This window comes from Orbicella faveolata, unplaced genomic scaffold (genome assembly GCF_042242905.1).
Source record: "Orbicella faveolata isolate gen_17 unplaced genomic scaffold, um_ofav_v1 contig_46, whole genome shotgun sequence".
Lineage (NCBI taxonomy): Eukaryota > Metazoa > Cnidaria > Anthozoa > Scleractinia > Merulinidae > Orbicella > Orbicella faveolata.
The window spans coordinates 33,269,756-33,283,395 of NW_028301576.1; the positions used below are offsets into that span (position 1 = coordinate 33,269,756).

At 36.8% G+C, this 13,640-nt stretch overlaps 2 protein-coding genes and 2 pseudogenes across 3 annotated transcripts; 3 read left to right on the top strand and 1 right to left on the bottom strand.

Moving 5' to 3' along the window:
• Positions 1-1,389: 1,389 nt before the first annotated feature.
• On the top strand, positions 1,390-7,483 carry LOC149099856 (uncharacterized; annotated as a pseudogene).
• LOC149099857 (uncharacterized) lies at positions 2,160-2,836 on the top strand. The gene has a single exon (XM_089277735.1). The coding sequence runs from the start codon at positions 2,213-2,215 to the stop codon at positions 2,834-2,836; it is 624 nt and encodes a 207-aa protein (XP_089133861.1). The 5' UTR covers positions 2,160-2,212.
• LOC149099858 (uncharacterized) lies at positions 2,861-6,127 on the bottom strand (annotated as a pseudogene). The gene is made up of 4 exons (XR_016203694.1): positions 5,830-6,127; positions 5,507-5,694; positions 5,247-5,291; positions 2,861-5,045 (listed from the first exon to the last, which is right to left on the bottom strand). The product of XR_016203694.1 is annotated as an uncharacterized LOC149099858 (transcript).
• Positions 7,484-10,878: 3,395 nt separating the features above from the next.
• LOC149099859 (uncharacterized) lies at positions 10,879-11,918 on the top strand. The gene has a single exon (XM_089277736.1). The coding sequence runs from the start codon at positions 11,195-11,197 to the stop codon at positions 11,750-11,752; it is 558 nt and encodes a 185-aa protein (XP_089133862.1). The 5' UTR covers positions 10,879-11,194; the 3' UTR covers positions 11,753-11,918.
• The last annotated feature ends 1,722 nt before the right edge of the window (positions 11,919-13,640 follow it).

Sequence of the window (13,640 nt, forward strand, 5' to 3'; positions counted from 1 at the left end):
TTATCGACTTTGCTACATTTGGAATGATCTTCCTTGATTTTCATGATCAAAAGTCAAATTTTGTTGAGAAAAACGATCTTTGACCGTATAAAAATTTTTCTGCGAAAGGAAGGACGGTCATTCCAAATGTGAGAAGATGGAAATAATTCTACTTTACATTCCTGACCAAGGCCGTAAAACTGCTTGAGCGGCTTTGGGTTTTAATGTGGACGAAAAACGTTTTAAAAACGGAGCGTTACGAAAATGATGACATTGCGATAATCATGAGATTTCCCTGCCAGGATTTTCCTGAAACAAAAATCCAAAATGACGGGTGATTGTTGCATTTTCAAATTTCTCCAGCATAGTGTGGACGGTGCCAGAGTGTTTGTAGTTGCATCATGTGAGTATAAACAGATTGTGTCTGTGGGTAGCCATTCAAAGTTAATGCTCACATTGACCAAAACATCCCGTATGAATGCCTCCAGATAGACTTGCCACAAGTCAACTTGTTCCGCTTGCTTGCATTCGAATTAAATTTCCATAATTTTTGGCGTGAAAATATGGGTGTGACATTATGACATAATGATTCACAGCCCACCCTTAATTCCCTGGGTTTTTTTTGAAATATTTCAGAATGAGCGAAAGAAGAAAAATAAACCATATGTGCAGTAACCACAGACACAAGATCGGGTGTCAAGACATCGTTTATTTAAAGTTGAATACATGAAGGTCCAAAATACTAAAAAAAAGAACTCAACTTGATGTGTATTAAGACTGGTAAGAAGACGAGAAAGTATATTTTTTTTTGCCACGCGACAAAAGCCGAGAAAATTGAAAATGCAAAAATGAGTTAATTATTGACTTCAGAGGACAAAACGAAACTGAATACAACAGTTTTTCTGTTCTTTTACACTAACAAATAACATCTGAGAAAACACTGAAAAATAAAGCAAAAAGACACAATTTAAAAAAACAAGAAATGATATAATTTCTTTGCAAGCGACAAATAATACAGCACAGCGAAAGATGAAAGTTGTAAATAAAAAAGATGACAAAAACAAGCCCATAATTTTGAGATAAATCGTATATAAAACAATTTACTAACGGAGAATCAACAATAACGTGATATTAAGTATAAATTCTGGTAGAAACGTATACTCAGAAAAAATCCGAGCCCCAGATGGGATTTGAACCCATGACCCTCCATGATCTAGTCGGATGCTCTAACCACTGAGCTACTAGAGACTCTATGGTGAGCAAGGGTCACATAGCTCTTATCAAAGTTGAGCAGGCAAAATCAGTGGACTCTCAATGTGCTTACACCAAAACGAGGCTATCGGGTCTAGGAAATTAGAAGGTAGTTTGACATTTAGGTAATATTTTATCAACTTTTGAGTGTCGTTATCCATGGTGAAACATTGCATAACTTTTGGGTGTCAAAATCAAAGTTCCAAAGTGGAATGCAAAGACTTATCATGGCATTTGCTCCCACTGTCAAACAAGAATTTGCTGGCACAATGGTTCGTGAAACTGCGTCGAGAGAACACTCCGGTAAACAAAAACTCTTATGTTTGTAGTCAGCATTTTGAAGCCAATTGCTTCATAAAACCACTGGGAGGACAAAGAATTTGTTTGAAGCCAGATTACATATTGAAAAAGTTTATTTTTACTGTCGAAAAACCAAACAGGAAAAAGCCTGTCGATCGAGCGTTGTTGAACACAAAGAAAACAAAAAAAAGAAATTACGGCAGCATTCTGTCTCCGAACCTATTAACACTGAGAACACTGGGTTGAAATCTGGTTCAGATGGTATAGAAACTGAACATCTAGAAAGTAAAGGGGATTAAAACTGGGAACATCAACTTAAGTTGAAAGATGATGAAATGTCGTTTACTTGAGAAATGGCAAGCTAAGGAGTGCTTACTGAACAAAAAAATACAAGAGCTGGAAAATCAACTTGAAGAAGAATGAAGTGCCAGGAAGGAGCTGGAATTATTAATCGAGAAGAAAGCCTTCAGCATCCAAACTGTAAAGGATAATGATAAATTATTAAGATTTTACACTGGATTTGAGAACCATGAGGTGTTTCCAATGGTTCTTGACTTTCTGGGGAGGGAGACCGTGGCTCACGTGGCACGCCGGGAATTTTTTGGCCCGAATCCGGCCAAAGCGACAGGCTCAAGTAATGCGTCAGTGGTCGACTCCAACTAGGCTCTTTTACTAAACAAAGATGGCGGCCATAAGTGGAGTATTTTGGAATACTGTTCGAGGAGCACTTGCGATCGCAGAAGCAGAACTTGCATGTAAAGTTGTTCAAATGGAGAAAATTAAAGATGCACTTGAGAATATGAGAAGTTTGTTGGGGCCTATATGCATTCGTCATTTCAATACACGCGTTGGATTTAAGCACATTGTCAGAAATTTGTTCCCAATGCTAGAGAGGCAAACAATGGATTGGCTCAAACAATTTCGGCGACGAATGTCTCCCCGATGCTCTGTGAAACACCTTTGGCAGGTAAGTGTGGAAGAAAAGCTACCCAGTGAGCTTTTTGATGTTTTTGAAATGATCGTTTTCCGAACAAATTTCGGGGTAATAACAATTAAAACACCCAAGAACTGCGTTTTTGCCTTCACTGCGCACAACCGAGTGAGAAAGGTTTATTCTGATTGTACTGATCAGAATCTTACTCAAGCCACCTTCTTGAAGAGAAAAATTAAAGGAAACAAGCGTGTAGAAGCGATTATCAATGAAGAAAAACAATTTGGGATGAAATATTCCTACAAGCAGGAACTCATGATCATAGATTTCAATTATGGTTATTGGAATGAACATAACTGGCCTCAACATGTATAAATATAATAACGACAATCAGAAAAATAGTTTCAACGCTTTTGATTTGCTGCCTTATAATATTTTGCTATAACTTTCAGGCCTGATCTCATTACAGTCATGAAATCCCTGGCAAGAAAGGTTATTCTGTAGTAATAAAATCCTTGATGTTCATGCCAAATAATTATTGTTACATATCACTTGCTTTTTCTTGAATCAATACAATATATAAATCATATATAATATAGAAATAGAGAAATATATTAATAATATGTAATATATATAATATTGAAATATATTTTCATATTAACGAAAACTAATACAGATAATTTACTTTCCCTTGAATCACTCGCTAAGAAATATATATGTAAATATAGAATATATATTTTTATGTAATGATAAAGTAATCATAAAGATTATATGCTTTCCATTGAATCAGTCCAAAATATATAAGGAAATATTTTATGGTAATATTGATCATTCATATAAATAATTAGATTTCTTTTGCTACACTCAAACTGTGTAATAGATAAATTATCTTGTATCTCAGAAGCATTATTACAAAACTTCTGTTCAGCCTACGCTGTATTTTATAGCTGCTTTTGCTTCATTTGTGATTTTCTCATGAATCACTCATAAAGGTATATACTATAGAATATATTTTTTACATACTAAGGATAATTTAATAATTTAAGATGGTTGCCACAGCCACAGGATCTTGAAATTCCCTGACTTTTCCCTGACAAATGTAAAATTTCCCTGACCAACTAAATTAAAAAAATCACAAGTTAGTCCTGGTAATGGCTTCCAACCTCACCTCACAGCCAACCTCTCCACCCATTTAACATCATTGAATAGGCAAGAAATAAATTAGTACTCTTCAAATTTCACTTTTGCCTGACTGCTCTCAAAGACTTTAACTTTTCCTGACTCAAAATCAAATTCCCTGACCTTGAAGAATTATTTTTTCCCTGACCATTTCCTGACCTGTGGCAACCATGTTTAATCATACAAACAATATGTTGTGCTCTGAATCACTAAAAAATATATATATTGATAATTCATACAAAATATATATTTGTAATAGATATTGTCTCTTATGTTAATTTGTATCTAAGATAAATGTTTACAAATGTTCTGTTCAGCCTATTTTATAGCTGCTTTTGCTTCGTTTGTTATTTTTCCTTGAATCACAGAGTCAGACACTAACTTGTGCAAATGGTCAGAACAAAAATTGCATTTCTCAACATCAGTATTTTTGGGTAAACCACAATTTGGAAGCAGCTCAAACTGAAAGGAACACAATCTTCTCCTTACCATCAACTTGTATAGAATACAAATTTCCTTCTATTCTTGTCATTTGATCTCTTAGCATTGTCACATATCTGCGAACAGGTTCACAGTCTTCAGAGCAGTTTGCCCCGAACAACAGGAAATTTTCTGCAGAGCTACACACACATTGCCCACAATTTAAAAAACTGACCAGCCAAGCCAAGGCCTGGTCATCCTTTCCAAAGGGTGCCCCATCCCCACCTATTGCCACTTTAAAAGACCCCTCTTGCTTTCCAAACCAGTTAAGCTTATCCCTTCTTTTATTGTTGGCACTGAGGTAAAACTACCATTTTAAACAATACCTGGAGAAGGTCCCGATACTTTCCATTGAATTTACATTCCTCATCAATCCCATTATAAAGTGTTTCCCTCACATCACTTAATTCACCAATGTCAATTTGATTAATTCTATGCCATAACTCCTTATATGTAAGAAGTCTGGGTACTGGAATGTTTTTCATGAACTGAATGTGAACTTTACTAACCCAGTTTCATCTAACCACATTGTCAATGATGACCTTATAGAGTTATACTTCTGCTTACTTGCAATTCCACCCCGGTACAAAATATTTACACTCCTAACAAAATTGGTATGACTTTTCTCAAACTCCAGTATCTTCTGCTTTACAATTTTTGGAATCACCTTTTCTGTAAACTTAGCACATTTCATTAATGCATCAGTTAACATTCCTATGGGAGCAGTCTCATTTAAAACTGCAATGAGTCCTGCATAAGCAGGTGCCATGTTTTCTTCAGTTGCACCATGCAGCATTTTAGCAGCACTGACTGTCTGGGTTTTTCTTCGCCTGGCACTTCGGCTAGGACCAGATATCTTTCCATCAGCCCCCAAACTAGTTGGAGAGCTTTTCCTTCTATTTATCAGGTGGTCACCAACAGAAAGCTTAGAAAAAAAAATAAAATGCCCATCTTCAGCCCGAGTTCAATAGCTACTTTTAATGTATTATATATTAATTATTTTATTAGATACATATTTTTACATTACCGAATTTCAAAGTTCTAAAGCGATGACATGTAAATTCAATCACCAAAACATGCCAGGAATATATATTTAAAAAAAAGCACAACAATTCGAAAAACTGACCTTTTCCTGAACATCTTGATTTTCTTTATTAATGAACAATTTTGCCTAAAAAATACAATGTAACCTGAGTTTCACACCAAATCATCACAACAACAGTGTATTTCGTGATAATCTGCGAAAACTTTAGCCCAAATAGACGTATTTAGAGCTAAAACACATTTTCATGGGTTTGATTAAGAACTAGATTCTCCCAGTAACATTGAAAGACACGTAAGTGAGCAGTTAGGCGAATTTGATATTTGATCTCACATGTTATTTACCTTCGACTCCAGTCGCTTTAACTTCCTTGCTTTTTTCGCAAACTCTTGATCATGGGCAATGGCACCGACAAGAAGGACATCTTGCTGTTGTTTGATTTGTAAATAATCATTCAGAGGGAAGCGTTTTTTAAATCCTTTTCTTGGAGCCATCTGGCCGACGTCCGAGGCCAAGCGTCTTCATTCACATTCTGCGAGGAAAGTAAGAGTCACTTCGCTTTGTAAAGTCGAAATTCCGAGAATTCCAGCGAAATTTGGCTCAGAAAATGTACAATTACAGGGAAACGAGAAGAAAATCGAAAATTCTGAATCGGACAAGTTCTTACCACTTGATGCATGGATCCGTAGTTTGGTTTCTTGCCTCTCCTTGTCTTGTCGTTCTAGAGTTAAAATCTTTCAAAGATCGCCTACAAAATACACTTTGCTTCTCAAGACAATGACATACGTTGATTCTCGACTGACGGAAACACACAATATTATCTTCACAATGCAAAGTTTGGTACCAAAATGAAGCGCTTGAGTGGCTCTATTTGCTTCGTCCAAATTTACCCCGCTGGTGATTAACCATAAGTCATAGGGGGCCTGCATACTTTGCTCCTTCCAGACTCTGTCTCAGACCCCCACTCGGCCAATATGGCGATCGAAAAAAATGCAGACAAATATTTGGCCGAAATATGACCTAGAAATTCCCGGCGTGTGGACTACCAAAACACAGAAAATTTAGGAGAGATCAAGCACAAATGTAAACCTGGGCCTAGTAGGGTTTTGACTGTCAAGAATGAATTTTCCTGGTGCTTTGTCATTTAAAAGTTGGCTTACTAGAAGAAGACTTTATCAGCTAGATTTGGAGTGTTCCAAAGTGTAGTATCCCAAATTGTTAATACCTGGATCAAGTTTATTTTCTTTAGATTCAAAGAACTTGATGTATTTCCTTCCAGAGATTGTTCAATTACACCTGCCTGAATGTTTTCGCAAAAAGTATTCAACAACTACTCTAATAATTGATGCTACAGAGATATACATCGAAAAGCCAAACAACCCAGAGGCTCAACAAGTAACATTTTCTTCATACAAACATAGCAACACTCTGAAAGCCTTGGTTGGTATTGTACCTAAAGGGGGATTTCATTTGTTTCAGCTCTGTATGGTGGCAGCATTTCTGACATGGAAATAACCCAAAAGTCAGGCCTTACAGAGAAATTACAGTATGGTGATGCTATAACGGCTGATAGAGGTTTTACTATTCAAGAGATGCTTGCATGTAAAGGAGTGAAAGTAAATGTTCCTCCATTCATGAATGAATCTGGCCAATTTAATGAAAGTGAATTACTGGAAACAAGGAGGATTGCATCTCTAAGAATCCATGTTGAAAGAGCCATGGAAAGAATAAAAACTACCACATTTTAGACTTTGTCCTGAAAACTTTGTGCAGGAATGGTATAATTGATATGATATTTTTTGTCTGTGCAATGCTATCAAACTTTCTTCCACCACTAGTAGATGGTTAGCAATAACAATGATCTCTCTTACAAATATTGCCTTCATGTTATCTATTGGACGGTGAAAACAGACTGTATAATCATGTAATGTTCAAGTGAATATTCCATCAATTTGTCACCAAAATATTACAAAACTCAATGTACATGTGTTGTAGCTCAAAATGTTCCTGTTTCTAAGCAGTGAGTTAATAGCACATGTTCCTGTCTCTAATCAGTGAGTAATTAGGACATGCTCACAACTGAAACGTTGCATTTGTGTATATTTCCTCTCGCATCACAAGTCACTTTTTGTCCATTAAGAGACTAGTTGGTTGCAGCTAGGGTGGTCAGCTGATCATGTGACAGGAACCTGATGGAGGTTTCTTGTTGTGAAAATAAACCTGCCTCGTTTTTTTGTCCCTGAGATGATAATGTAACACAAGCAAATCAAAGATAAAGACCTCTGGAAGCTCGTTTAAAGTTATGTAAACATTTTGAACGAATAACTTTCTTTCATTTTTTAAGTGTTCATTGCAAGATGCTTTTTGCTTAATACTTAGATTCACCAAAAATTATCGTGTCTCTTCACGATCAGTGTGATTTTTTACTCAAAGAATTTGCCATCCAGTATACAACACTGTGGCTCCCTTTCAATTGTAATGATCATTATCAGTCATAAAGTCATGACATGTTGCAACAGGCTGAATTACCCACAGACAAGAAAATTTTAGATTGTAACTTAAAGATCTTCCTCCATTTTATTATTCAATCAACAAATCGAAAAGTGCTGGGAAACTTTTAACTTTCTATGCCAGAAACAAAGAATTTCAAATAAATAAGAGGTTGTTGCTGGGTTGACAATAAATGGTGTTGTCTATCATTTTTTTTCACTTTCATCATTACAGTTGCCAATGTGTTTTTTGCACGATTTCTCAACTTCCTAAATCTAGATTGTGTAAGCGCAACGGTGACGTTAATGTCCCATTGTTTCTCAAAAGTATAAGTATTGCTTACTCTTTCCGTTTTTCTCGGTGTGTGCTTAAACTCGATAAACAAGAGTTTAGGAACCATTTTTGAAGTTATTGCACTTAGGATCTTTTTTTACCAATACATCTAGAATGTCTGAAACTGTACTCTACTCAGATATCGTTAAAGGCTTTGTGCCTAAACTGAGACCTGCTGGTATGGAACTAGACAAAAAAGTGTTGAAATACAACTGGTAAGTTCAGACTATTCACACCCTCATTTTGATTTAATGTTTCTTTGATTATATCTTGTTTGGGACCTTTGCATCATGTAAGATTATCATAGTCGATTTGACATTTTACTTTTTCTTTATGTTACTTTTCATCAGGAATTCCTTGAGAGATTACCTAAATCCTGTCAAAAAGGAATGGAAAGCGAGAGAGTTGTGGTAGGTCTCAACTGTTTTACCTTTTGTGGTTTCCTAATATTCGTTAAGGTATTTTTTGAAGCTACAACTAAGTAATCTTTCTTTTTTGTATAGAAATCGTGGATGTATATTTTCCAATTTGAAGAGGAAGATGCCATGCAGAAAGCCATTGCTTTGTTGTTAGCCATCGACAAGACGAAAGTAGACTTTGTCCCTGCTGTAGAGGTAACACTGAAAAATGTATTGTTATAATAAGCGCATGTACCAACAGTTTCAACTTTTTTAACACTGGTGTTTTGAACGAAATAAGCGTAACCTGATTATTGTATTTGCCACAATGCTGTTGTTCCGTAATGCTCTTGATCTGGGCCGCGTCGCACTATCTTTAGTGACTTCAAACATTGTTTATTTTTTGTGGAGTAAAAACAGGCAAAAAATATCTCAAGTTCCAGATTTTAGTGGTGGTCGCATCAAATCAACATGGTTCAACCAAACTTTACTGATTGACATAGATGTTAATCACACACCCATTTAAAAAGACAAAAAAAAACATCTACAATTATGGTACGATGGTACGACTTTAACGCATGCGACAAGATTACGACAGGCCTACGACGTGACTTAGGACCATTTACACGCGCACGACATTTTCATATACAAAATTAAATGTGCAAAATTTTGCACCGGGATTTATGGAGTGAAAGTTCAAATGGTAAACAAATGTCTGCTGCAGATAAAGCAGATGTTTCTAAACGTTTTAGGTACCCTGATATTGATCACTCTACAACGTTGTTATTTAGTTTCTGTTAAAAGTGGCAAATCATTAACTCTACCAGTCAATTGAATACTGACCCATTTGACAACTTTCAACCTAACAAGCTCAGAGCCAGCACATTGTTATTGTAGGTACTGATTACCTCTTTTAATTGTTGGAAAACTCTTTTCCAATCTAGAGGGATTTTTTTTTCATTTTTTTCAGGTTCAAAGATAGTTGGTGAAGGTTATTCTACAGGAGGGACGGTGGGACGGTGGTGCTGCAGTGTATTTAAGGTAGGGAGGAAGGTAGCAAAATCGAATCAACATTTTGTTTGATTGCAACACTCGAAAATCATGACTTTCTTTTTCAGAGAAAAAGAATTCAGGTTCTTGATAGCAATGGAGGCTTACGAAGTAGGAGTACACAATGATCATGTCAAGAATGTGTGCAGTATTGGCACCTCCAGAAATTTGAGTTCTTTTACAGGAGTTTGGCAGAGCAGGATGCTTAGAAGATGTGGCAAATGGTATGCAAGATTTGTATGCAATGTCCTTTTAATTTGGTTTGTTTGTTCAACGGTGTGGTTATGTAATTTTTACATAGATTTTGGTTGACATAATGGAATATCACTTTTTTCCTGATATAAATTCCTTTGTTACATGACTGTGTAACTAAGCACAATGGATTCATTGTTCCATTCATAAGCTCATGTTTAGGGGTGGACTATCTGAATTTTCATGGTGGGATTTGGTATAGGCATGTGATGATTATTTTCTAACCCTTTCATGCATTAGTTAAGGCTGTTTATGTCGATGTTAGAATGTTTTTTGGCATGTTCATGTGTATGCACAATATTTTTTCTTCTTGTAACATGCCCCTTTTTCGGCTCTTACTGAACAAGTTTTAACCATGTTTAGATTTCAGTAAAAATTAAATAATACACCTTCAAGAAATAACTCAACGTTGTAATGTTCTCTTTATCATTAGATTGTTTCATGGCTGTGGGGAACCAGGAAAAGTTGGGTAAAAGAACCATTCTACAAGTTTATTATGGAGGAAAATGCACAGACCACATACAAAAAGGGCATTTCTCATGAAAGGAATTACTGGCAGCAGGTGTTGAAACAGACTGTCGCTCTGAAGCTTGTTGACATGGATTTCAATCTTTCCACATTTAACAAAGCTCCGAGAGCGTGTCATCGATATCAACTAAGCCATGAGGGAAGTTGTTTCTCAGAAAATCGCAGTGATGTGAATGTTGCGGTGCAAACTGAAGATGTTAACTGTGGTAGTAACGCTGATCGAAACAACGATCAAACAACCAAATCAAGAAAGAGAAATGGTCGTGGAAAACATTATCTCCCCTTCATAAAGACACTCCTACTCACTCGTGAAGCAAGGGAAAAGATTGAAAATGAGGTGTATGTGTTACCTGGGTTTACTAATTTACCTAAAGTTTTGTATTGCAGTGATTGGGAGCATCTACCATTGGCATCTACCAATGATTCCTTTATAGTAAAGGACTGTCAGCTATCTTTAGGACCCACTCACACAACTGTACGGGAGCTTGACATTGACGGAAAATTGACAAAGGTCTCAATCAGATGTGGCCAGTGTGAAGGCTTAAAAGTATGTTCTGGAGAAGGTTGCAATAGACAGTATATTGTTTCAAAATCCCAGAAGTTGAACAGGTGCCCAGAACACAGTAAAAAGAAAATTGGACTTCAAGAAAGTGGCTCGTGCCCAGTCAACATTGTGTATGTTACTCCTAAAAATATTGCCAATAAGCAAGGCTGGATTGTTACTTTGTCCTTGGATGGCAGTGGGCACAACCATGGCAAGCCAAGTCCTCACACAATTCCAATATCAGTACAAGAGGACATTAAGGCAGCTGTTATAGTTGACGCAAGCAAAACAGCTGCAGATCTCTAAAAAGGTAATTTCATAACATTGAGAATGAATGAGCATGTGCAGGGCTAGCGTGAGGATGCACACTTTGTGAGGGAGCAATATCGTCCCCAAAAATCGAGTAATTCTCTGGTTACTTCTATAAAAACTACTATATGCCAGATAAAGGCAAGACCAAAGGAAAGCACAAGAGAGGAGAACGTGGCTCTGTCAAAGAAGACCAACAAGGATCCAAACGTGCGAACATGGCGGACGTCAAGCTTCAAATAACATCTAAGGTTAATAATGACGAAGTGTTGTCTGGCACCAACGAGGAAGAAACCGCATCAAAGGCTAGTGCCAAGGAGACTAATCTTTTAGATCTAAAGGAAATGCTGGTTGACATTCAGATTACGGTCTCCAATATTCTTTGTGAAAACACAAAACTCGCCAACGAGGTCGCTGAGCTACGGAACGCCTTCTTACAACAGAAAGGTGAGCTTACCAACGTTAAAACCACCTTGGCCAAGTCTCAGAAACAAGACGATTTGGAAATTCAGCTAGCCGCAGCGAGAAAAAAATCAATGACCAAGAAGCGGAAATCGCAGAATTATACGATCTCCAAGATGCACTGGAACAATATACTAGAAAAAACTCACTCAAAATCCATGGAGTCCCGGAATCCGCATACACCTCAACCAAGGAGATTATCCTTAAGCTCGCCGAGGCTTTAGACGCGGATATAAATCCAAACGACATCAAAATATCACACAAGCTCCATAAGAAAGGTGTAAAACCAATTATTGTAAAGTTCCAAAGCCATAAAGCGAAAACAAGAATGTACAAGGGGAGAGCCAAGTTGAAACATGTCCGCGTCTCTGACCTATATCCCGACTCAACAGCGGCAACTAGAGCAGAATGAGGACGAATCTACCTAAACGAGAACCTAACATCCTACAGGCGGGATATCCTTAAACGAGCAAACCAAAAGCGAAAGGATGGTTTGTTGACATCCGTATGGTCAATGGACGGGAAAATGTTCGTCAAAACTTCCCCGGAGGGAAGTCCGATCAGAATCTATGAAAAGACTGACCAGGAGAATCTCTAAGGTAACCACAGTAGTATGATGTACTCTTGGACTTGTAGGTGGGGACAGGAACCAGGGGCCCGAGAGGCCAGAAGGAAAACTCTTAAATAAGTTTTTGTTTACTTTTTTTTCTTTTCGTGTTCAGTTTATTTCTTTATTAATTTACCATAATTTTCAGTTTTCTGCATGTCTATCAAACTAACTTATGACATTACATTGTTAAATGTAAGAGGATTAAGAGAGCAAAGTAAAAGGAGGAGTATTTTTTCATACCTTAAAGATCAAAAATCGAAACTCTATTTTCTACAAGAAACATACTCTGAGGTGAACGATGAAACTATTTGGAGAAATGAATGGGGAGGTAAAATATTCTTTTCCCATGGCACCAAACACAGCAAAGGTGTTTGCATTCTGATCCATCCCTCGGTGCAAGACAAAATCGAGTATTCTTTTAGCGACAAGTTCGGAAGAATTGTGTTAATTACTATTGTTATCAACTCTTTAATGCTATCACTCTGCAATATTTACACCCCAAACAATCAAATTGAACAACTAGAATTTTTGCAAGAACTAAATAATTGTCTTATAGACAAATCAGAACTGACTACACTGATCATAGGTGGCGACTGGAATTGCACTTTATCAAAGAATGATAAAATTGGTGGCAAGCCCTGGAAAGCAACCAATTATAGAAATTTAGTCCTGACTACTATGGATATACTGGATCTCGTGGACATTCAAAGAGAACGACATCCAAAATTGCGCAAGTATTCTTATGAATCTAAGGTTTTAAAAGTAAAATCCAGGATAGACTTTTTTCTGGTGGCCAAAACCTTGACACCATTCGTCAAAAAGAGTGAAATCTATCCAGCTGTAGCGCCTGATCATAAAGCAATTTACATATCATTGTCTTTGTCTAATGAAACACCTAGAGGACGTGGACTCTGGAAATTTAATAATTCTCTGTTGAATAATGAAGATTATGTCAACAAAATACGTAAAACATATTTTCAAACTCGCTCTTATTACTCCAAGTTAACCGACAAGTGGCTTTTTTGGGAGATGCTCAAAATGGAAATTAGAGCAGCAACCATCTCTTTTAGCAAAAATTTAGCAAAATCAACAAATTGTAGGGAAATGGAAATAACACGTTGACTTCAGGTGTTAGATGAGTTCATTTGTAATAATTTTCATTCCCCTGACACTGATCAGGTCTTAAACAAATTTGAGGATCTCAAAACAGAACTTCAAACGATATACACCAAGAAAGGAAATGCAGCAATCTTTAGATCAAAGTGTAGATGGGTGGAAAAAGGTGAGTGCCCCACCAAATACTTTTTTAACTTAGAGAGAAGAAACTACAATAAAAAGACTATATCTCAACTATGGATGGAAGATGAAACGATTATTAAAAGCGAGACCCAGGTTTTAGACGCTATTGAAAACTACTTTAATGATTTATACACATCAGCATCTAGCACAACACAGGAGGAATACGATAGCTTTACTCAGGAATTGCGCCTGCCTAAGCTTTC